Source organism: Neoarius graeffei, chromosome 3 (genome assembly GCF_027579695.1).
Source record: "Neoarius graeffei isolate fNeoGra1 chromosome 3, fNeoGra1.pri, whole genome shotgun sequence".
Lineage (NCBI taxonomy): Eukaryota > Metazoa > Chordata > Actinopteri > Siluriformes > Ariidae > Neoarius > Neoarius graeffei.
The window spans coordinates 15,273,903-15,299,580 of NC_083571.1; the positions used below are offsets into that span (position 1 = coordinate 15,273,903).

Here is a 25,678-nt window from a genome sequence, read left to right on the forward strand (position 1 = left end):
TCACAACAGCAGAGACCGTAACAATGCTCAGCTGACAGGATAATCCTCAATGCGTTGTGCAACAGAGAATTGTATTGTACAGTCAGTTCAGCGACATCCATTCATCACGGCTAAGCGTGCGCTTAATTGGTTAAATGCCCTTGGTGAGAGAGAAATGAGCTCTCTGATGTGATTATGACGCCACTCTGCTGTCCTCATTAATATGAGAACAATGACAGAAGAGTAATGATGACATAATGCAGATGAATGTGTCTGTCTCAGTGCAGTCAGTCTTAAACAGCCAGGAGAGCAGAACTTAAAGCGCCACGAAGTGAATTTTCAGTTACGGCTGGTTAATGTGTTTCACTGATAAGACATGAAGCAAATACAAATTCCCAGCAGAGTTGGGATAAAAGGTGTGTGTGAAAGAAAGACAAAAGGAATGTATTACAGATGGTCTGTCGTCAATGTTCATCAAAATTAAACAGTAAATCATCTTTATTTATCCATGTCAACACTGGTAACACATTCTATAAAGATGGTGTATATATAACATATATGGACACGAGTGTTTTACTGGGAAATACACCACTCGTATTTTTCATACGAGCTCCATCCGGGACATGGAGAACCAAAACCGTGACATATTTCTCTATACATCACTCATGAGGAAATTGATTAATTGTTTTGATAAATTTGAGTACTTTTTGTTTGAGAATGTGTCTACATAATAAAAAGAAAATAACATGTTGAAGATATAAAGTTTACCTTCTCGTGTTGAAAAACTCACATTTTTCATCTGAAATACATCGTGGATCTGAGTGACATATTTAAATAATATTGGCTGGCTTTTTTTTCGTGGTATATCAGATATATTCCATTCAGCTAGCATGATACTGAATGAGTCGAAGACGAGTAGCTGAATAGAATATATCTGATATACCACGAAAAAAAAGCCAGCCAATATTATTATAATTACACATACACACACTCTCTTTTCCAGTTTTTTGATGTCCGTTGTTATGTTTTTCTCTTGTAAATAGAGGGGAACCATCAGGGCCTTCTGGGCCTTCAGAGAAGGCTCAAACATATCAGCATTTCAAATGTTATATTTAATTGCTTTCATAATTTAATTATAATTATTCTCTTCTTATTCTAATTTGGCCTCATTTTCTATCAAATTCGCTTCAGAAATGAAAGGATTATTGTCCTGAAAACATTAAAATCGAGTTATCCAATAAAATTTTTTTTGTTTGTTGTCTCTAGGCTGAGAAGAGTTTAGAGCTGCTCACTCATTGGTTAGGACTTCATTGCCGGGACAAAAGGCCATGGCAGTGTATGCTTATGTAGGAAGTGACAGATGAATTAACCAATCAGATATTGATTTATAGTGGGAGGGACCAAAAATTTATCGCCCTGGGACTTCTCAAAGGCCAACGCTAGCTTAACTGCGAGTCGGCGCTTTTAGTGCAGCAGTGAAGTCACCTTCCAGACGGTGTAGCGTTCATCAGCAGTGTTAGCGAATGCTAATAAAGCAATCAAGCCAGTGCTATCGAGAGCAAATAGCACAGGCTAACAACCGAGAAACTAAGATTTCTGTCTCTAGACTCTTCTTCCATGCATGCTCGCCACAGTATTTTTCACTCAGACTTAAGTATAATAATAAGTGTAATTCTCTACATAATATCCTATGAAGACACTCATGACGTTTGGAGGCACAACACACACTGGTATAATTATGTATGAAAAGGCAGTTTATAGCAATATTTATAATGCCTTCTGTGAAATCTTAACAGAATAAGCTGTGATTATAACACTTTCAGACTGAGCCCCAGTTGCGAAGTACTTTGTATTATGAATGTATCATGGCATCATATGAACGTGTTCATAGTTTAATGTAAATATGACCTGTCAAAAGTGGAAAGTGTTACTCAATAGCTGCTTCATGGAAAAAGGAAGTGTTTCTAACATTTTCCGATAAAGTAGTCATTTAATTGTCCTTTGCTCTGGTCAGATGATTATTGAATCAGAAGTTTATAAAAATGTCCAGCCTTTCATACTTTTTAAATTGATTGTGCTTGTACACTTGCATTTTTTTGTTAAATTTTTGTTTTTACCTCCCAACCAATCAGGTAGTTATATGGGGATTTCGGGTTCAAGAGGGGGAAAATATATGCGTAAATATGACCTAAAACATCATCAGATTTTCACACAAGTCCTAAAAGTAGATAAAGAGAACCCAGTTAAACAAATGAGACAAAAATATTATACTTGGTCATTAATTTATTGAGGAAAATTACCCAATATTACATATCTATGAGTGGCAAAAGTACGTGAACCTTTGCTTTCAGTATCTGGTGTGACCCCCTTGTGTAGCAACAACTGCAACTAAACGTTTCCGGTAACTGTTGATCAGTCTTGCACACTGGCTTGGAGGAATTTTAGCCCATTCCTCCATACAGAACAGCTTCAACTCTGGGATGTTGGTGGGTTTCCTCACATGAACTGCTCGCGTCAGGTCCTTCCACAACATTTCGATTGGATTAAGGTCAGGACTTGGACTTGGCCATCCCAAAACATTAGCTTTATTCTTCTTTAACCATTCTTTGGTAGAACAACTTGTGTGCTTAGGGTCATTGTCTCGCTGCATGACCCACCTTCTCTTGAGAGTCAGTTCATGGACAGATGTCTTGACATTTTCCTTTAGAATTCGCTGGTATAATTCAGAATTCATTGTCCCATCAATGATGGCAAGCCGTCCTGGCACAGATGCAGCAAAACAGGCCCAAACTATGATACTACCACCACCATGCTTCACAGATGGGATAAGGTTCTTATGCTGGAATGCAGTGTTTTCCTTTCTCCAAACATAACACTTCTCATTTAAACCAAAAAGTTCTATTTTTGTCTCATCTGTCCACAAAATATTTTTCCAATAGCCTTCTGGCTTGTCCACGTGATCTTTAGCAAAGTGCAGACGAGCAGAAATGTTCTTTTTGGAGAGCAGTGGCTTTCTCCTTGCAACCCTGCCATGCACACCCTTGTTGATCAGTGTTCTCTTGATGGTGGACTCATGAACATTAGCCAATGTGAGAGAGGCCTTCAGTTGCTTAGAAGTTACCCTGGGGTCCTTTGTGACTGTACCGACTATTACACGCCTTGCTCTTGGAGTGATCTTTGTTGGGCAACCACTTCTAGGAAGGGTAACAATGGTCTTGAATTTCCTCCATTTGTACACAATCTGTCTGACTGTGGATTGTTGGAGTCCAAACTCTTTAGAGATGGTTTTGTAACCTTTTCCAGCCTGATGAGCATCAACAATGCTTTTTCTGAGGTCCTCAGAAATCTCCTTTGTTTGTGCCATGATACACTTCCACAAACATGTGTTGTGAAGATCAGACTTTGATAGATCCCTGTTCTTTAAATAAAACAGAGGTGCCCACTCACACCTGATTGTCATCCCACTGATTGAAAACACCTGACTCTAATTTCACTTTCAAATTAACTGCTAATCCTAGAGGTTCACATACTTTTGCCACTCACAGATATGTAATATGGGATCATTTTCTTTAATAAATAAATGACCAAGTATAATATTTTTGTCGCAGTTGTTTAACTGGGTTCTCTTTATCTACAACCCCGATTCCAAAAAAGTTGGGACAAAGTACAAATTGTGAATAAAAACGGAATGCAATGATGTGGAAGTTTCAAAATTCCATACTTTATTCAGAATAGAACATAGATGACATATCAAATGTTTAAACTGAGAAAATGTATCATTTAAAGAGAAAAATTAGGTGATTTTAAATTTCATGACAACACCACATCTCAAAAAAGTTGGGACAAGGCCATGTTTACCACTGTGAGACATCCCCTTTTCTCTTTACAGCAGTCTGTAAACGTCTGGGGACTGAGGAGACAAGTTGCTCAAGTTTAGGGATAGGAATGTTAACCCATTCTTGTCTAATGTAGGATTCTAGTTGCTCAACTGTCTTAGGTCTTTTTTGTCGTATCTTTCATTTTATGATGCGCCAAATGTTTTCTATGGGTGAAAGATCTGGACTGCAGGCTGGTCAGTTCAGTACCCGGACCCTTCTTCTATGCAGCCATGATGCTGTAATTGATGCAGTATGTGGTTTGGCATTGTCATGTTGGAAAATGCAAGGTTTTCCCTGAAAGAGACGTCGTCTGGATGGGAGCATATGTTGCTCTAGAACCTGGATATACCTTTCAGCATTGATGGTGTCTTTCCAGATGTGTAAGCTGCCCATGCCACACGCACTAATGCAGCTCCATACCATCAGAGATGCAGGCTTCTGAACTGAGCACTGATAACAACTTGGGTCGTCCTTCTCCTCTTTAGTCCGAATGACATGGCGTCCCTGATTTCCATAAAGAACTTCAAATTTTGATTCATCTGACCACAGAACAGTTTTCCACTTTGCCACAGTCCATTTTAAATGAGCCTTGGCCCAGAGAAGACGTCTGCGCTTCTGGATCATGTTTAGATACAGCTTCTTCTTTGAACTATAGAGTTTTAGCTGGCAACGGCGGATGGCATGGTGAATTGTGTTCACAGATAATGTTCTCTGGAAATATTCCTGAGCCCATTTTGTGATTTCCAATACAGAAGCATGCCTGTATGTGATGCAGTGCCGTCTAAGGGCCCGAAGATCACGGGCACCCAGTATGGTTTTCTGGCCTTGACCCTTACGCACAGAGGTTCTTCCAGATTCTCTGAATCTTTTGATGATATTATGCACTGTAGATGATGATGATATGTTCAAACTCTTTGCAATTTTACACTGTCGAACTCCTTTCTGATATTGCTCCACTATTTGTCGGCGCAGAATTAGGGGGATTGGTGATCCTCTTCCCATCTTTACTTCTGAGAGCCGCTGCCACTCCAAGATGCTCTTTTTATACCCAGTCATGTTAATGACCTATTGCCAGTTGACCTAATGAGTTGCAATTTGGTCCTCCAGCTGTTCCTTTTTTGTACCTTTAACTTTTCCAGCCTCTTATTGCCCCTGTCCCAACTTTTTTGAGATGTGTTGCTGTCATGAAATTTCAAATGAGCCAATATTTGGCATGAAATTTCAAAATGTCTCACTTTCGACATTTGATATGATGTCTATGTTCTACTGTGAATACAATATCAGTTTTTGAGATTTGTAAACTATTGCATTCCATTTTTATTTACAATTTGTACTTTGTCCCAACTTTTTTGGAATCGGGGTTGTACTTTTAGGACTTGTGTGAAAATCTGATGATGTTTTAGGTCATATATATGCAGAAATATAGAAAATTGTAAAGGGTTCACAAACTTTCAAGCACCACTGTGCACATATATTTCAGTGTTGTAATCAGGTCACTAAACTTCGAGTCCGGGTTGAGTCCAACACTCCAACCGCAACATTTTACAGTGGCTGTTTTAGCACTGTTAACATTAGTTTGTTCCTGAACATAACATATGAACAGGTGAATGTGCATTCTCTTTGTCAGGGAGTGCGAAGTATTCTGTCAGAGATGTTTGGAAGACGGCTGTAAGTGCAGAAGGTGTGTTTATTAATACAAGTGAAGACAGGTAAACAATCCAGAATGGCAGGCAAAATCGTAAAACAGTGAAACAGGCAATAGGTTGAGTAAGGCACAAACAGGCTATCGTAGACTCGGCAGAATCAAAGACAAGAAACAGGAAATCAGGGATCAGGAAACCAAACAAGGAAATAAGGCTTGGTAACATGTCAGCAATGTAACTCAATACTTCGCAAAGTGTGTTTTCACAGTTTTTATATAGGCGCGATGATTATGCCTTAATCCTGTGCAGGTGAGAGTCGTTTATGGTACGCGCGAGAGTCCATTTGGAGCGTGCGCTGTCCGGAGCACACCCGAGAGTCTATCTGATGCACGTGCCAAGACATGCAAGTGTGACACTCTACACGAAATGAGTACAAAATTCATGTAGATATAAATATCTTTTGCCAAATTCTTATGGCATGTTACAAAAAATAAAGAAAAAATCCAAGTTCTCGTCTCCAATTTACGAGTCTGAATGCAGTTAATGCACAAGACCGAGTCCAAGTCCGAGTCATCAGTGCTCAAGTCTGAGTTGAGTCACGAGACCTTAACATTAGGACACGAGTCGGACTCGAGCACTACAAGCCTGATCTATGTCAATTCACCAGATTTTCATACCAGATGCTCAGATTATGGATTTTGAGTTACACCTGCTGCATCACACTACCAAGCCACCGTATGCAGGAAATACAGGGAGCTGGACTACTGACTTGACGTGTGCCGTGTCTCTGGCAGTGTGCATATTGAAAATTTGTGAAATTGTTCATGGAATCCACATGCCTTTGAATTTCTCATTCAAATTTTGAGGAATAAATCTTATGTTGCTCAACATTAAGCCTGTTCAGTTTCATTTGCCTAGACCAGTGATTCCCAACCACTGTGCCACGGCACATTAGTGTGCCGTGAGAGATCATCAGGTGTACCATGGGACATTATCCAATTTCACTTAATTGTTCCAAAAATTATTTATTTACTGCAAATAATTTGTCTTCGTTCGTCTATGCCAGCGACGTATAGTGACCGGCAGAACAATTAAATACTCTTCCAATAGATGGCAGCAGGTAGCTAATTAACCTGTGTATCTACCTGTTGCCATTCAAACAATAGAATTAGTAATGCTTCGGGTGTGACAGCGGTGATAGCAATAGCAGGGATGAGAGTTTTCCGCTTTTCGGCGGATTTCCACTTTTTCTGAGTAAAAAATCGACCTTTTTATATTATGCCAAATCCATTGAGATTTTTTTTTTCATTTATTGAGGGGGGGTTGGGGTATGTTTCTTCGTGATACTCAAGCATAATTCATTCCTACGACGATGTTACATGTTTACATTTTCACCATCTTTAGTCTCGCTAAGTCTCGTGGTAGAATATGTGTTATCTACAATGTAATTGGCCAAAACATCGATGGCAAGAGCATGATAGCCAATCATAACAGTTCTTACAAAAGAGAGGACTGACAAGCTTTTGTCTTTGGCCAAAAAGCTGAAGAAGTCAAAATGATCAAATGAAAATGAGAAGTGACTGTGAACTATAAATAATTGTATAACGTGTACATAGACATTATCCCATAAACTTAGCATTCGTTTGATTTAATACATTGAACATGTATATGATAGTCAGTAAATCTGAATTAATGCTGACAGTTTTGAAAACTTAAATATTTCAAAAGACTTTTTGAAGAAATCATATGCAACTAATGAGGACATAGGGAGAAAAGGTCAGTCACCCTAAGAAATTTTATTTAATATATGAACATTTTGATAATTAATAGAACTTAAGTTTAATGTGAATTTAGTTTGTCATTTTTGTTGATCATGAATTATAACCATACCCTTGAATGTAGAATATGATTTTATTTTGAATTCAAACAATACTCCTATTGATTTGAAACATTTTCATGTAAATATATAAAAAAATACAACAGATTTTTTTTTATCTACTACAGCTCAGATTGCAGGAAAAGTGGTTTGTAAGGCCTTATTTTTCAGAAGTTTCCTGGGGTGTGTATATATATATATATATATATATATATATATATATATATATATATATACACACACACACATTTTTGTGATATTTTTGTTTGGTGGTGTGCCGTGAGATTTTTCAAATGTAAAATATGTGCCGTGGCTCAAGAAAGGTTGGGAAACACTGGCCTAGACTATGTAGTTTCTGGGATATTTACCTCTCAAATGATATCAAAAGTTTTTGAAACACCCTGTACAAACCAAAGTGAAATTGGACCAAGGGAAGTTACTGTAAATCTGACATGAAACCCAAAATGGTCCATTTTCCAGGCAGAAAGCCTTCAAAATGTCCATGATGTACATGATATTTCAGTTACGTCTAAAGTGTATTTTTGGATCAGAATGACACTACTTTTACTATGGCTTTGCAAAACAGCTATAGTTAATTTAATTTGATGCCTCACTGATTGGCTGGCACCGTGCCAATTATGTCAGAATATTAGTTGCTGATACTCTGTTTCTAACATGGGACCAACTTTAACCTGTACAAAATGTTACCAACAAAGCTAGAACTGTTGTTGATACAAGACAGTCAGTCATAAAATGTGTGTTTATTCTTTCTAACCTCTGAACATGCAGTGCTGAAAACATGGAGACCAGGACTCCGAATCAGTCAGTACATGTACGGTACAGTGAATGGACACTATCGAGTGTTGACTCATTTCCGGTTCTGGACAGTAACTACACGGTAGTCATTTCAAATGAGTCCCTGTCTCAAGTCCTCTAGAACCAGCCTCAATTCACACAGTCGTGGATGATGTTAAAAGTGGTAAATGTATCCTGTAGGGACGCTATTGAGGTGATTATTCATTGACAGTTGGCAGATCGGTCAGTGAAAATGGTGCAAAATATCGCACACTTTTCAATGCCGTTTCTACGCATTCTGTAAACACAGCATCTGGTACAAAAACCCCATGGTATGACACACACACACACTAAATAAATAAATAAATAACCATGGAAGACAGTTATGATGATCATTATCATGTAATGGTGGCTACATACAGCCAAGTTATACATGCAGTTCAATTTCTCTTACTTTTCTGCCTCCAAAACAACTTTCTCATCATTATTTAATCTTTTTAAAAAAGATAAATCCAATACAGGTAGCAAGCCAGGCTGGTTATTTAACTGATACTTGTTACAGTGGGTAAATCACATGAGCCACTTTATTCATGTCAGCACAGAAAGTTTTTTTTTTTTCTTCCCCAGAAGGAAAAATAGGGATTGTTAAAATTATTATATAAAATATAGGTCTGTTTTTTATACCTTTCATTCAGCTCTATAAAAAAGAAAAAAAAGCTCAAAGGACATACTTATGAAAAGAACTCTGGTGTATTTATATACTTGTAAAAAATTTATGGCAAAGCACTACATAAAAAGGAGCTGGTGATTACATTTTAATACTGACCTTTGTATTCTGCAGGTGGGAAGAAGCAGTGAGGTGGGGAGGAAGAGAGGTGCAGCACTGCCCTCTCCAGAAGATCGGCTAGCACTGAGGAAACAGCCGTATTCAAAAGTCATTATAGCTACACTTATAATTCTTTCTCATTTGGTTCAAATTCCTGGTAAGTATTTTATATAAACTCTAATAATGCCTCATAAAGCTGTTATAATGTGCTCGTGTGTTGTAATGCAAGTGTCTGTATTCATTAATACACAGAATTCATTATACAAATAATCATCATCTTTTTTCCCTATAAGCCACAAGGGCCATAAGGGCACCACTAATGACATTTTTAACAGTCCATCATTGGTCTGTCTCGGGCATTTAAACTTGGCGGAGCTCATCCCTCTCCAAGCTTGATCAATGGACAATTTAGAGTCGTAAGTTAGCCTAACTGCATGTCTTTGGACTGTGGGGGAAACCAGAGCACCCGGAAGAAACCCAAACAGACATCGGGAGAACATGCAAACTCCATACAGAAAGGCCCCTCATCGGCCATGAGGTTCAAACCTGGAACCTTCTTGCTGTGAGGTGACAATGCTAACCATTACACTACCATGCCGCCCCAAAGAATCATCACTGACATTTAAAAAAAAAAAAATCTAAGCACAGTTACAGTGGCATGCAAAAGTTTGGGCACCCTTACTGAAAATGTCTGTTACTGTGAATAGTTAAGTGAGCAGAAGATGAACTGATCACCAAAAGGCATAAAGGTAAAGACGACACATTTATTTTCAGCGTTTTCTGCAAGATTTGTGTATTATTTTTGTTTTGTACAATTGGAGAGTGAAAAAAGAAAAGGAACACCATGCGAAAGTTTGGGCACCCCAATACATTTGAGTTCTCAGGTAACTTTTACCAAGGTTCCAGACCTTAATTAGCTTATTGAGCTGTGGCTTGTTCAAATTGTTCATTAGGAAAGGTCAGATGATGCAGATTTCAAAGCTGTATATATTCTCTGACTCCTCAAACTTGCCCCTAAAATCAACAGCCATGGGCTCCTCTAAGCAACTCCTCGCATTCTGAATAATAAAATAATTTATACTCACAAAGCAGGAGAAGGTTACAAGAACGTAGCAAAGTGTTTTCAGGTAGCTGTTTCCTCAGATTGTAATGTTATTAAGAAATGGCAGTTAACAGAAACAGTGGAGATCAAGATGAGGTCTGGAAGATGAAGAAAACTTTCTGAAAGAACTGCTCGTTGGATTGCTAGAAAGGCAAATAAAAAACCCTGTTTGACTGCAAAAGACCTTCAGAAAGATTTAGCAGACCCTGGAGTGGTGGTGCACTGTTCTACTATGCAGCGACACCTGAACAAATATGACCTTCATGGGAGAATCATCAGAAGAAAACCTTTCCTGCATTCTCGCCACAAAATTCAGTGTCTGAAGTTTGCAAATGAACATCTAAATAAGCCTGATGCATTTTGGAAACAAGTCCTGTGGACTGATGAAATCAAAATAGAACTTTTTGGCCACAGTGTGCAAAGGTACAGTATGTTTGGAGAAAAAAGGGTGCCAAATTCCAGGAAAAGAACACCTCTCCAACTCTGAAGCATGGGTGTGGATCGATCATGCTTTGGGGTTGTGTTGCAACCAGTGGCACAGGGCACATTTAATTGGATGAGGGAAGCATGGATTCGAATAAATACCAGCAAATTCTGGAAGCAAACATCACACCATCTGTAAAAAAGTTGAAGTTAAAAAGAGGATGGGTCCTACAATAAGACGATGATCCAAAACACACCTCAAAATCTACAATGGAATACCTCAAGAGGCACAAGCTGAAGGTTTTGCTATGGCCCTCACAGTTCCCTGACCTAAACATCATTGAAAATCTGTGGATAGATCTCAAAAGAACAGTGCATGCAAGACAGCCCAAAAAACTTGTAGAACTGGAAGCCTTTTGCAAGGACGAATGTGTGAAAATCCCCCAGGTAAGAACTGAAAGATTATTAACTGGCTACAAAGTGTTTACAAGCTGTGATACTTGCCAAAGGGGGTGTTACTAGGTACTAACCATGCAGGGTGCCCAAACATTTGCTTCGGGCCCTTTTCCTTTTTTGTCATTTTGAAAATATAAAAGATGAAAATAAAAAATTGTTTTTGCTTAAAATATAAAGGGAATGAGTCATCTTTAACTTTATGCCTTTTGGAGATCATTTCATCTTCAACTTGCTTAACAGTAACAGTAATTACAGTAACAGCAATTTTGACTAGGGGTGCCCAAACTTTTTCATACCACTGTATAATGGATTGAATTATGCATATGAGCTTCAAAGGAAGTGTTACCATAAGATTGTGATTAAAGGAACAGTTTGGTTAAAAAAACAAACAAAAAAACCCCCACAAAACCCCCCAGCATTTTCCCTCTTATCCCAAACGTCTATCTAAAATCAAGACAATTTTACAATTTTGTAATTCGGGAACTAGAACTGTAGATCTGTTACATCATTAGCATAACTGAAATCACAGACCATGAAACCTCTTGACAAATTTTGTAACTGATAAAGAGAACAGGACCAAGATCACATCCCTGGAGAACACTTTGGAAGTGGAAGATTTAGATTAGATTAGATTCACTTTATTCATCCCACATCGGGGAAATTCACGTGTCACAGTAGCAAGATGTCAAACAGATAATAAATAAAACTGAAATAAAAATTAGACAAACGAAGGATTAAATACAAAGGGCTACTTGTATTATCTACCGTGAAAAAGTATAGAAAAATTGCCTTATTGAGAGGCTCGGAAAAATTGCACATTACAGGTAGACTCTGTGTGTATATATATATATATATATATATATATATATATATATATATATATATATATATATATATATACACACATATATACATAGATTTTATATAAGTATGCATAAAATAGTTTAAGGCCTATATTCATCTCATCTCATTTTCTCTAGCCGCTTTATCCTGTTCTACAGGGTCGCAGGCAAGCTGGAGCCTATCCCAGCTGACTACGGGCGAAAGGCGGGGTACACCCTGGACAAGTCGCCAGGTCATCACAGGGCTGACACATAGACACAGACAACCATTCACACTCACACCTACGGTCAATTTAGAGTCACCAGTTAACCTAACCTGCATGTCTTTGGACTGTGGGGGAAACCGGAGCACCCGGAGGAAACCCACGCGGACACGGGGAGAACATGCAAACTCCACACAGAAAGGCCCTCGTCGGCCACGGGGCTCGAACCCGGACCTTCTTGCTGTGAGGCGACAGCGCTAACCACTACACCACCGTGCTGCCCAAGGCCTATATTATTGCACATAATAATAATTATAATAGTATAATTTGTGGTGCTTGTGGTATCTGTTAAGCCTTTATTAGACTGTGTGATTTCAGCCATAATACTAGTCACACTCTATGAAATGATTCTGTTAAAATCTTAGCTGTATTCTATAACAGACTGAGAAATAATGTGTTGTCCATGCCAGATTATACGATGAAGATCTTCAAAAAGTAAAAAAATAAAATAAAATTAGCATGATCCAGGTTTTTGGAAACAGAAATCAGAAACATTCTTTGCATTGAGCTTGAGGTAAAAGGATTTGTTTTTCTGTTCATCAGCATGTTTTGTTTACATTTCACAACTGACACGATAGCGTCCTGCCACCAACGCCATCCTGCCATCCTCTTGTACTCTGAGATTTTAATCAGAAATTTCTGACATGGCTATAGTCATCCATGGCTGGAGTCAAGGGAGCCAAGGGAGGGCTGACATACTATCTCTGTCCTGTCAATCACAGAAACATTAGCCAATCGTAGATGTCTGTCTTCCTCTTTGTGCTGGTACCTTGTCGTGTTGGGAAGGCTTGTGTGTCTCAAATGATCCCTGAGAGCTATAGTACTGTGTAAAAGTCTTAAGCACATGTAAAGAAATGCTGTCGACCAAAAATAGCTTAAAAAACAATGAAATGAAATGTTTCAACATAAAAAAAATACTATAAACAGCAGTAAGCCATAATAAATCTAAATAACAAAGTTAGTATTGGGTGTGAGATGACTCTTTGCTTTAAATAAAAATCGTAGTCTCAGGTACAATGAGTGCAGTTTTATAAGGAAATGAGCTGTAGGTTTTACTGAGCATCTTGCAGAACCAGTCCAAGTTCTTCTGGACACTTTGTCACACTTGCTTCTTAATTTTGCACCAAAACCCAATAGCCTTCATTATGTTTTCTTTTAAAATCTGAAAAGTGCTCTCTTATGTAATGTTTTGCTAAGATATAAACTTTTTTTTCTGTAACATTTAATTTTGTGCTGGAAAACGAACGTTTGGAACTCAAAAAATGTTTTTGTACTGACTCGATAATGTAAAGTCAAAAAATAGAAATCTATAAAGTTTGTATGAAAAAAATAGGGTGCTTAAGACTTTTGCACACTACTGTATTGCTGGGCTTCACGTGACGTCACATCTGCCTCATTACTTATTCAAAACTTTAGCTGGTGGTCTACCAAAGCTCAGTTGACAAAGCGTTTGTACGGAGAAGGTGCATTGCTCACATGAAAAATGCCTTACGCTTGAGTTGTTTTAGGTTGTTCGAATCGATCAAATCATGAAACCGATAAAAATTCCTTCAGGGTTCCCCATGAACTCATAAAAAGGGTGAACAAACACAGGATTTCACAAAAAGACGTCGAGAAAGGAGGCTTTTGAACCTCTCACTGAAATCAAAGGGAGCCGAGTCGAAGCATGCTCGAGTTTGCAGTGATCACTTGGTGAAAGGTTTGTATATCTGTCTCAGCTATGTCCTTATTGTTTTCCAAGTACTTTTCTTGCTATGTGTCATTATTTTACAGTACTTTTTTTAGTCACGAAGCACTAAAGTAGCTGTTTCTTTGTTTACTCCTCACAAAGTCCATATGCATGAAGGTCGCGACAAAATTCTTACCCAGCCATACAGTTGCAATGTGCCGTGATCACTTCTCTGTCTTGTTTAACTAAGATCCAGATCTTTAAAGGGGTTTCTGATGATCTTTGTGAATGATTTACCTGAGAGATAAGAACCAACACAAGTGAGAATCAAGCGAACTGTTCTTTGTTTACACTTCAACTTGCAGCGCTTCGTTGTAAAGACGCGAACAAAAAGCTTTAAAAAATATACTTACACGGGCAAAAACAATACAGGATTCATTCGGCAGCGACTTGATACCAAGATCCTTTACCCAGCCACATACAAAAAAGGTGTAAGCCTCCATACTCTTCCACGCTTTCATCTGTTTTGCGGTGTAGAAGGATGTCTGCAACACCAGATAGTTCGAGATGTTGGGGAACTCGACTGAAGGGTAGTTTTTGAGATCGTATGACAAATCCTTCTTTCTCAGACTGTAGGGGTCTATTCCATTACACATAGCAATCTTCTGAATATATCTAAAGTGAGCAGTGCCTTTTAAATTACAAGCATACTCTAAGTTATCGCTAGTTGTTTGCACTACAGCAGCTGTTTAGACCACCATTTCACCATTTCACTTCCGGTAAAACCACTAAGAAAAGTCACGTGACTGAAACCCAGCAATATCGGTGGGGGTTTTAGCCTGTGACGGGTCTAACCAAGCCAGACAGGTCATGGGGGTAGAGGCCAGACGAAAATCCTCGAGGTTGGGGGTTGGGCGTGGGACCAATGACCCCACCCTGTAAAAATGCATCAAGTTATGGAAACAACGAGATGTCTTATACCCCTCAAGAGACGAAGAGGATTAAGGTTTCTGTGAATTCATGTATGAGGAAGATGGCAGATAGCGCTACCCTTTAGATGTATTACACTGCCCTGTGATGATGATGAGTTCATAAAGATGCGGTTGATTAGCAGAAGGTTCTGGGTTCGAACCCAGTGGCCGGCGAGGGCCTTTCTGTGTGGAGTTTGCATGTTCTCCCTGTGTCTGCGTGGGTTTCCTCCGGGTGCTCTAGTTTCCCCAACAGTTCAAAGACATGCAGTTAGGTTAATGTGGGGCGGCCTTGGGCTGAAGTGCCCTTGAGCAAGGTATCTAACCCCTGACTGCTCCCCAGGTGCTCTAGTGTGGCTGCCCACTTCTCTGTGTGTGTGTGCATGTGTTCACTGCTTCAGATGGGTTAAACGCAAAGGATGAATTTCACTGTGCTTGAAATGTGCATGTGACAAATAAAGGTTTCTTCTTCTTCTTCTTCTTCTTCTTCTTCATGTGTCTCAGAGGAAGTGTCTATTAACCTTCAAACTCTCCGATTGGTAACTGACATGTGAAAGGCGAGCGCTGGTTAGCATGTGGGAAGCGGCAAATTGCAACAATTCATGACCATAGACTGTGATTTTTTTTCCCAATGTGTGACTTTTCTGTGATGTAACATAGGCTGTAAATCACACACAGTAAGCCTATCTTTATTGTGTTAATGTTGTCAACAAGTATGACTGACCCTGTACAAGTGTACCATGCTGCTTCAGTATGTCTCCTCAGCACATAAATGTCACTGCTTACCACTTCCTGTAAGTACGCTGGATTTGGTGGTAATGGCTTTGCACAAATGTCTCCTGCAGTTATCCATCCAGTTTTCATCTCTCTCGCCATCTTTAGAAGAAGTCAGGAAAGCGCTGACCTCAGAGTCTGTAGGGACACACAAACAACACAAAACAAACAAGTCCTTTTCACAAATTCATGAATTTCTTATAACTTAATGAGTTTTAAAACCGGTTCTGGCTTATGAAGGAGGCTACACTCAATCAACTGAGCGTGACCTTTGAGAAGACAAGAAATGCCATGCTCTTTGCCTTACAAATGTTTTGCCAGATAAACCTGAATAAGTCAGGGTCATTAAGCTCAGGAGTGACTTGCTTCACCAGTCTTTGGTCGTGTAATGCTTTGACAGCTTTAGCTTTGAAATACAGATACGCTGACATGACAGCAGGTATGAGACGAACCTAATGCGGCAATCGTTTAGTAGATATTTTACTCCTACTTCAAAAAATTATAAATTGCCGATATTTACCTCAGAGATGTTTCTTGAGATGTGCCTGCTTAATATTTCCCTTTTCAAGGAGAAAATTTTACATTGATATATAAATGTAACTCCATACATCATTATCAAAACACACCACTGGGTGTTGTCCCTTTATCAGGATTCAATACTAATTAAACAAAGCCTGCAGTTGAATTAAAAGTAGTAACTCTGCAATTATGAGTCTGAGCTTGATTAGGTTCAATCCCTATTTGAATCCCAGGACTGAGAATTAAGTCCTTGGCTGCTTGTGAGGTGAATTGTAATCACAATAAATACACTGACAAGCCTTGTCCTTACAAACTGGCAATGTTAGCAATGTGGTGGAGCTGAGCAGCATTGCTTTGACTAGGGGTGGAGCTAATTTCTGGGCCAGAAAATTTAGCTCAGAAATGAAGAAACTATCCAGGGCGGCATTTCCTGATAATGAATCTTGGTCAATAACAAACAAGTGTTGCCAGGCAAAACAAACCTCGCCCGGCAGCACTTATTTTATATCTATGGTAATGATAATGGTAATATTTCTCAATCATCAGCTGTCAGGTTATAGTCCTATGGAAATCAATGACCTTGAGTTTGACATTTCAAAGTCATTCAAGGTCAAAGGTCATGGCGGCAACTGAAAGCCCATGTGGCACTTCTTATATGTTGATAATGGTAAACATCTGGCTTTCATGAACCATTTTAAAGTTATTGAGGTATTTCACTCACATGACCAAGTCATGTGATGCTGCCATTTTGGACGGCACGGCTCAAATCAGTTTGAATGCGAGGAAGGCAACAAATGAAAAACATAAAAGAAAAAGGAGCGAGATGCAGAAAACACCTTCACTATCCAGCGACGTAGGGCATTTACAGGGCGAGCAGAGGGAGAGGTATTTGCAAAAATTGAGGTTAGCAGGCTTAGAGAACGACGTTTACCTGCTTCCACCAGGATTGTTCACTGACAGCTAAGATTTGTTCACATTTTCATTTACTTTCGGTCCTCAGGATAAAATGTTATTAAATGTCATTGAAATAACTTCTTAGTCTGTTGAGACATGGCCCGTTATAAGTTTTTCCTTTACTGTATTTACTAGTTTACTGAGCGCGCTCCGGGGCTGGCCGGGGCGGGCTAGCTAGCTAGCGCTCCGGGGCTGGCCGGGGCTAGCTAGCGCTCCGGGGCTGGCCGGGGCTAACTAGCGCTCCGGGGCTGGCCGGCGCTAGCTAGAGCTCCGGGGCTGGCCGGGGCTAGCTAGCGCTCCGGGGCTGGCCGGCGCTAGCTAGCGCTCCGGGGCTGGCCGGCGCTAGCTAGCGCTCCGGGGCTGGCCGGCGCTAGCTAGCGCTCCGGGGCTGGCCGGCGCTAGCTAGCGCTCCGGGGCTGGCCAGCTCAGTAAACTAGTAAATACAGTAAAGGAAAAACTTGAGACTGAAAGGTTTTAACAGTCATCCAAATGACTGAACGTAAACGTTGCTACAGCAACATACTAGGTACTATGATGTTGACATTAGCTAGCTTGCCGTCCAAAATGGCGGACACCGGGGCATCACCTGACCCTGCGACGTCAGGTGAAATACCTCAATAGCTCTTTGAAAACCCATGAGCTTCAGTTTGACATTTCAAGGTCAAAGATCATGGTGCCAAATGAAAACCCATATAGCACTTCTTGTGAGTTGATAATGGTAAATATGTCTACCATCAACCGTTTTCAAGTTACAGCCCTCTGAAAAACTGAGACCTTGAGTTTGACCTTTCAGGGTCACTCAAGGTCAAAGGTCATGGTGCCAAATGAAAGACCATATGGGAGTTCCTATATGTGCATAATAGTAAACATCTGTCTATTGGCAACCATTTTTGAGTTATAATGGAAAATGTTATTTTGACTGAAAGGTTGACCTTTCTGGTGACCTTCACCATCACTTTGATCCAATTAACCCCAAAATTTAATCAGGTAATCTATGGACTATTGCCCACCTACCCTGAAAATCTGAAGTGAATCGGTGTAACCGTCTGGACGCTAGATTGTTAACAGACAGACAGACACACAAACAAACAAACAAACCACACTGATTCCAATACATTGCCACGCTTACTCTGTCGCAGGTGAGGTAACAACTTAATGAAGGATGCATGTTCCATATGATCCTGTTCCATACGCATTACCCAGAAACCTTTGTAATCAGAGATTTAACTCTTTAATTTGACTCCTATGTACTCCTTTACTGACTCCGCTCCAAATGAGGCTGGTGAAAAGCAACAGTCCAACAACTGATTCACAGTTTGGAGGTAAAGTACTCAGCAACTTAAACAGAATAAATATTCAACAGTTATTACACGAATTTGAATCATACATGAGCTGAGAGCTATAAGCCATGTACAATGAGATTGAGTAGAATAACTGTTTTATTCTATCCACATTCACTGGGATTTTGAGAAACAGAGCATTTTTATTTTTAATTTTTGCAAATTTGATAAATAAAAACGTTATACAAAACGTCCGGCAAAATCAATTTAGAATGTAAACAAACCAGCAAAATGACAGTAGCAATTTGTGAAAAATTATATAATAATAATTCTTGAAAAATAAAAAAGATATGTTCTCACCATCAAATACTTTTATTCCATATTTTGTTGCTTTTTTTGTATTTTTTGGGGTTTTATTTTCGATTAGTTTTTATTTCATCCTCGGTTGGTTCAGCAACACGTTCCGCCATATTTTTTCTCTACTCACGGTATATAAGCTGATATCCTAGTAGTAGTGTGATGACAGCATTTATAAACAGGAGGAGATAGAACAAGTTACATTATAGCGGAGCTTATAGCGAAGGCCCGCACGAGCGGAGCTCCATACTTAAGAAAATATGGTAACCAATCGAGTTGATTTTTCATGGACACACAGGGATCCCAGCCGTGTCCGTCCGTCCGTCCGTCCCCCTCGCGATTCTGATTGGCTGTTTGATTTTGCTGAGAACTAGAAGCATGAGTGTGCCTACATAACTTATTTTTGTCTACAGATAATTTCATATTTATCGGGTTTTTCCACCGAGAACAACTCAAACAGTGCAACAAAATAATAATCATTTTTACAAACTTTAATACAAACTTTAAAACAATGTCAGAACAAGTTAACCAAGGAGAAAAAGATGAAGTCAAAACCAGGAAGAGAAAGAGAGTTTTGACAGAGGAAGAAAAGGAAAGAAGACGTGAAAGAGCTAGAGAAAGGTGAATAAATATTTCACAAGAAAAGTGACAAGCTGAAAGAGAAAGAAAACATGTAAAAAATGAATTAATAGAAATGATGAGTTGTAGGAATTTAATTCTAAATAGTGATGTTAATTTTGAAATCACTGCGAAATCCTTTGGGATCTGACAAGTTGACCTGAATCCAGTCAGTGTTTTCATGAATCGTGTATCTTTTGTTTTCAAAACATTTTGCTATAAATCCCGAAAGCACACTGTAGTTTATAGTAATATAAAGAATAATATACATGTGAGTTTGGAGAAATGTATCTTCTCGTGATGAAATTGAAATTGAAACACATCATCTGTTGCATGTTTGTTTTCATTTGAATGGAAGCTCTGCTATTAGGTAGTACCTAATTTTATATTATTTGAAGTGGCAAGGCATGCAGAGAAAATAAATGAAAAACAGTGAGCAGGAAACTATTAGGAAGATTAATGTTCACAAAGTATTAGCCTCAGAAATATGAAGAAATTCTGGACTTCTGGGAAAGACGATTCTTGGTTCACTGTGGAATTATCTAACCTGACCTGACTTCCAGGTCAGAATATTACTTAAAATCTATTTTGGAAAATCTCAATAACCCCAATAAATTCTGCTCCAATTCCACTTCCGGCCTCCCTGAATACATTTTATTGAACTCAAATTAAGAGCATTTTATATAAGCTGGATCTGTTTTTAATACATATATAACAGGGTCTTGGAACTCTAATTCCACTTTTTTGACACTTCTAACCTGATTCACCTAGGGACCCCTTTATTTTTAATTCTATTTCTACTGTGGAGATCTCTGAAGGCTATTCATTCAAAAAAGTTGCCTGGACCTGATAACTTGGAGCTAAAAGCTTGCAGCTGATTTTACTGCCAAGCCCATTGCTCATATATTTAACCTGAGCCTCCAGACTAATTCTATCCCCCAAATCTGGAAAGCAGCCTACGTCCTCCTCTTACTAAAGTGTGGGAGCCCCTCTGATTTAAACACATTGTCCAATATCTAACCTTTCTATACTTGCCAAGATTTTAGAATCTCAATTAAACTCCCAATTGAAACAATTCTTAGCCAACAATATTTTAAAGGAAACTCAATCTGGCTTTAGATCAGGTCAGAGTACCATAACAGCAGCTTATGGTTGACAGAATCGAATGCCTTGGACAGAAAGCAATGTTATGCTGCCTGGTTTGTGGATCTGTCCAAGGCGTTCGATTCTGTCGACTATAAGCTGCTGTCCAGCAGACTCACTGATATTGGTACTGATGATAGAGTGGTTTAGGAACAGCCTTGCATTTAGAACCCAGTGTATATATGCAGATGTCAAGTTTATGGAGAGTTCGAACAGAGTCCCCCAAGGTTCAATATTAGCCCCTAGTTAATTTTCAATTTTTATTAATAATATTCTAAAGGATATGTTTACAGCTAAAGTGCAGACGATACAACAGTCCACTCAGTTGCCTCCACTCTGGACCAGGCTGTCGATGAGCTCCACACTGCCTTTGATCTAAAATTGGTTCGTAATGCTCAGAAATACAAATTCATGATCTTTTCCAGAGCTCATTCCCAGATCTGAGATATTGTTGGCATTCATACCTTAGGAGGAGACTCAATTGGAAAAATATCATCTTATAAGTATGCAGAGAGACCCTGATGTGAGTGGAGCACAGAAGCACGGCAGGCGGCTGTTTGTGTCTTAATTATTTTCTTTATTGTTGCTTTTCAGCACACAACTCAAACTCTCTCTCGCGCGCACACACACACACACACACACAGGCTACTATCAAGCCCTCGGCGCCGACCTCCACTTCTCACTCTCCTTTTATAGGGCGCGGTCACTGGAGGAGACACACAAACACATGTTAATTTACAACAGGTGTAGCGATACGACCACTCAACTTCCCTGACTCCGCCCTCCATTCACAGACTGATGCTCGGCCACGCCCCCGCTGCCAAATACCCCCACCGCCCGACTCAGGCCGGGGAGCTGTCCGGCCTGAAGCTGACTCTCCCCCCCGATGGGACAGGAAGTCTGCCACCACCATCTGCACCCCCAGCCTGTGGACCACCTCGAATTTAAATGGCTGGAGGCCAAGATACCAACGGATGATCTGCGCGTTGGCATCCTTCATGCGGTGGAGCCACTGGAGGGGTGCGTGGTCCGAACAGAGGGTGAAAGGGCGTCCCAGTAGGTAGTACCGGAGGGCGAGGACTGCCCACTTGATGGCTAGGCACTCTATCATTCTGTACCTGCCTTCCCGCACTGACAGATTCCGGCTAATGTACAGCACAGGATACTCCTCCCCCTCCACCTTCTGGGACAGAATGGCCCCCAGCCCTCTGTCCGATGCATCAATCTGTAAAATAAAGGGGAGAGAAAAGTCAGGGGAGTGTAACAGTGGCCCCCCACACAGTGCAGCCTTTACCCCAGAGAAAGCCTGTTGGCATTGCTCCGTCCACTGGACCGGATCTGGTGCTCCCTTTTTAGAGAGATCAGTCAGCGGGCTGGTGACATCCGAATAATTAGGTATGAACCTACGATAGTCGACAGCCAGCCCCAGGAACTGTCTCTCCCCCTTTTAGGTCTTGGGCCTTGGGCAGGCCGCAATCGCTGCCGTCTTATTAATTTGGGGACGCACCTGCCCATTGCCTAAGTGGAAACCCAGATACCGTACTTCCACCCACCCAATTGCACACTTCTTTGGGTTAGCTGTGAGACCCGCCTGCCTCAGCGACTTTAGGACGGCCCTAAGGTGTTAGAGGTGCCGCAGCCAGTCATTGCTGTAGATGATAATATCATCGAGATACGCGGCTGCGTGGGTGGTGTGGGGGCGGAGGACCCTGTCCATAAGCCACTGGAACGTAGCTGGCGCCCCAAACAACCCAAAAGGAAGTATGACGAATTGGTGTAAGCCAAACGGTGTGGAAAAGGCCGTTTTCTTTCGGGACAGAGGAGTCAAGGGGATCTGCCAATATCCCTTCTTTAAATCCAGCATTGAATAAAAAAGAGCAGTGCCTAATCGATTGAGCAGCTCGTCAATGCAAGGCATTGGGTACGAGTCAAATTTAGACACCGCGTTGACTTTCCTATAGTCCACACAGAACCGGACCGACCCATCGGTCTTGGGGACCAGGACCACTGGGCTGCTCCAGTCACTGTGGGACTCCTCGATTATGCCCATTTCGAGCATGGCCTCGAGTTCATACCGGACCACCTTTTTTTTGTGTTTGGGCAAGCGGTAAGGGTGGCTGTGTACTACCACCCCCAGGGGCATCACAATGTAGTGTTCTATGAGGTGGGTGCAGCCGGGCAGGCGCGAAAACACGTCAGAAAATTCTTTCTGCAACTGGGCTACCTCCGTGAGTTGGGCCAGTGAGATGTGGTCTCCACAGGGGACCGGAGTGGTGGGTGATGTCAGTTTTCTTTTTTGAACCTCCGGCCCCAGCTACGCCTTCTCCGGGATTACTCACACCGATGCCATGGGGACCTCCTCATTCCAATGTTTTAATAGATTGAGGTGGTAAATTTGCAATGCCCCACACCTGTCCATTCGCCTCACCTCATAGTCAACGTCCCTGACTCACCGTGTGACCTCGAAGGGCCCTTGCCACTTGGCGATCAATTTGGAGCTCGACGTGGGCAGTAATACGAGTATTTTGTCTCCTGGTGTGAAATCCCTAAGGCGTGTGCCCCTGTCGTACAGTCAGACTTGACATTCTTGCGCCTGCCACAAATTCTCCTGGGTTAAGTGCGTGAGTGTGTGGAGTTTGGCGCGCAGATCAAGAACATATTGAATTTCGTTCTTACTAGGCGAAGGTCCCTCCTCCCAATTTTCACGTAGCACGTCCAAAATGCCACGCAGCTTGCGCCCATATAATAATTCAAACAGTGAAAAACCTGTGGAGGCTTGCGGGACCTCTCGTACTGCAAATAGCAGGGGCTTGAGCCACTTATCCCAATTACGTGCATCTTCGCTTACGAGCTTCCGAATTATATTTTTGAGAGTTCGATTAAAACGTTCCACTAAGCCTTCAGTTTGTGGGTGATAGACGCTGGTGCAGATAGGCTTAATCCCCAGTAACCCATACAGCTCATGCAGTGTGCATGACATGAATGTAGTGCCTTGGTCTGTCAGGATTTCCTTCAGAATCCTGACCTGGGAGATAAAGCAGAAGAGCGTTTCCACAATACTGCGTGCTGAGTTATTGCGGAGAGGCACTGCTTCTGCGTATCACGTTGCATAGTCCACCAGAACTAAAATAAAGTGATATCCCTGTGCTGACCGCTCTAATGGCCCAACAAGATCCATCCCAATTCTTTCAAAAGGGGTCTCGATTAAAGGGAGAGGGTGCAAAGGCGCTTTTAGAGTGGCCGCGGGATTTACTAATTGGCATTCGCGGCTTGCCGCACACCACCGACGGACATCCCCACGAATCCCTGGCCAATAGAACCGGGCCATTATTCAGGCTAGTGTTTTATCCTGCCCTAAATATCCGGCCATGGGATTAAAGTGAGCCACCTGGAATATGAGATCCCTGCGGCTCTTTGGAATTAATAACTGTTATCTCTTCACCAGTTTGAGTGTCCTGCATCACTCGGTATAACCTATCCTTAATAATAGCAAAGTAGGGGAAGGCCGGCATTGCATTTGGCTAGAGAATTTGATGATCGATTACTCTCACTTGGCCAAATGCATGCCACAGAGTCCCGTCTCGCAACTGCTCTAACGGGAAATCCCCAAGGGAATACCCGAGAGAGGAAGGAGGGCCGGGGCGCTCCTCACTCCGCATATCGCCCTGACGCGGTGCTGACGTAGACGGCTCTGTGACAGCTTCTCCCGCCAATGCTACTCTGGGGCTTTCCCCAGACGGATTACTGCAGGACCCACTCCTTACTATGTGCATCATTAATTCCTTAAAACCCGGCCAATCAGTCCCCAAAATCAGCGAGTGGGTAAGATGTGGGTTAACCGCAGCTTTTACACTATGCTTTTCTCCTCTAAATAGAATGTGGACGGACAATAAAGGGTAGTTGTGAACATCCCAGTGCACACACAACACCTTCACCACTCATGCTCTCTCCATTGCCTCACCTTGCATCAGGCTTTGGTGGACTGAGGTCTGGTTACAGCCGGAATCCACCAAAGCCTGGTACGTATCCCCTTGGACACTTATCAGTATACGATATGCTCCAGCTTGATCAAGGGCAGTTTCTGGCGCGTCGGGGACCCGGACCGCCGCGCCCACCTCCATCGCAGAGCACTGATGTTGGAGATGTCCCGGCTCCCCGCAGTGCCAGCACACTGGCCCAGGCTTTCCCTCTGCACCAGTGTTACAGACATCACTCACCTGGGGGGGAGGAGACACAGACAAGGAAGGGGAAAATGGGATGACACCACGGGCGCGCCAGGCCAGCTAGGGGGGGAGCCGGCCCCCACCTCTGCGGTGGGGGAATGGGGTGAGGACGGGAAGGAGAGGGAGAGAGAGAGGAGAAGAGGAGACACGCCTCCCTGCCGTCGGAACTGCCACCATGTGGTCCTCTGCCAGCTTGATAGTTTGGTCCAGCGACACCGGGCAATGACACTGGACCCACCCCGCCATTCCTTCTGGAAGTCGCGCGACGAATTGCTCCAGTGTCACCAGGTCGATCACTCCCTCAGCGTCGTGGTCGTCTGCCCTCAGCCACCGCCGGCAGGCATCCCGAAGTTGTTGCCGGAACGCGACCGGTCAGCCGACCTCCTCCAAGCGCAGTGAGCGGAAGCGCTGCTGTTGTTGCTCTGGGGAGCGTCTGACACGCTGTAGGATGGCTCATCAGAGGTCCGCATACACGAGCCAGCTGTCAGCGGGGAACTGCAGCGCGGCCAGCTATGCCTTGCCCGTCAGCAGGGGGAGGAAGCGCGCTGTGCGCTGGTAGACCGGCCAACCCCATGCCTCCACTACTTGCTCGAAGAGCGCGAGGAAGGCTTCCGGATCATCGTGCGGACCCATCTTTGTTAGGGTGAGGTGGGGAGGGTCCACTCCGGTGGCGGTCGTGGACCCCGCCAACGCGAGCAGGTGCCGGAACGCCTGGTGATCTTCCTGTTGGGCCAGAAACAAGGCTTCGAACCGTTGTTCTTGCTCCTTTCAGAGGGCGACCAGCGCCTGGTACTGGTTCTGCTGGGCTGTGGTGAGGGCATGGATCAGGTCCTTGAACGGAGAGGACTCCATGGGGCTGTTCCCTTCTGCACTCGTTCCGGGTTTCGGCACCACTGTAGAGAGACCCTGATGTGGGTGGAGCACAGAAGCACGGCAGGCGGCAGTTTGTGTCTTAATTATTTTCTTTATTGTTGCTTTTCAGCACACAACTCAAACTCTCTCTCTCGCGCACACACCTACAGGCTACTATAAAGCCCTTGGCGCCGACCTCCCCTTCTCACTCTCCTTTTATAGAGTGCGGTCACTGGAG

The 25,678-nt window shown here is 42.0% G+C and overlaps 1 protein-coding gene across 4 annotated transcripts in view; it reads right to left on the bottom strand.

Annotated features, from left to right (window-relative positions):
• The window catches only part of tbc1d32 (TBC1 domain family, member 32), a 194,471-nt gene that overhangs the window by 53,487 nt on the left and 115,306 nt on the right, over positions 1 to 25,678 (bottom strand). For all 4 annotated transcript variants that reach the window (XM_060916426.1, XM_060916427.1, XM_060916430.1 and 1 more), the window contains 2 exons: positions 15,507 to 15,632; positions 8,998 to 9,081 (listed from right to left, as the gene is read on the bottom strand). In XM_060916426.1, the coding sequence (XP_060772409.1) occupies positions 8,998 to 9,081; positions 15,507 to 15,632 (210 nt within the window). The remainder of the gene's footprint in view (positions 1 to 8,997; positions 9,082 to 15,506; positions 15,633 to 25,678) is intronic.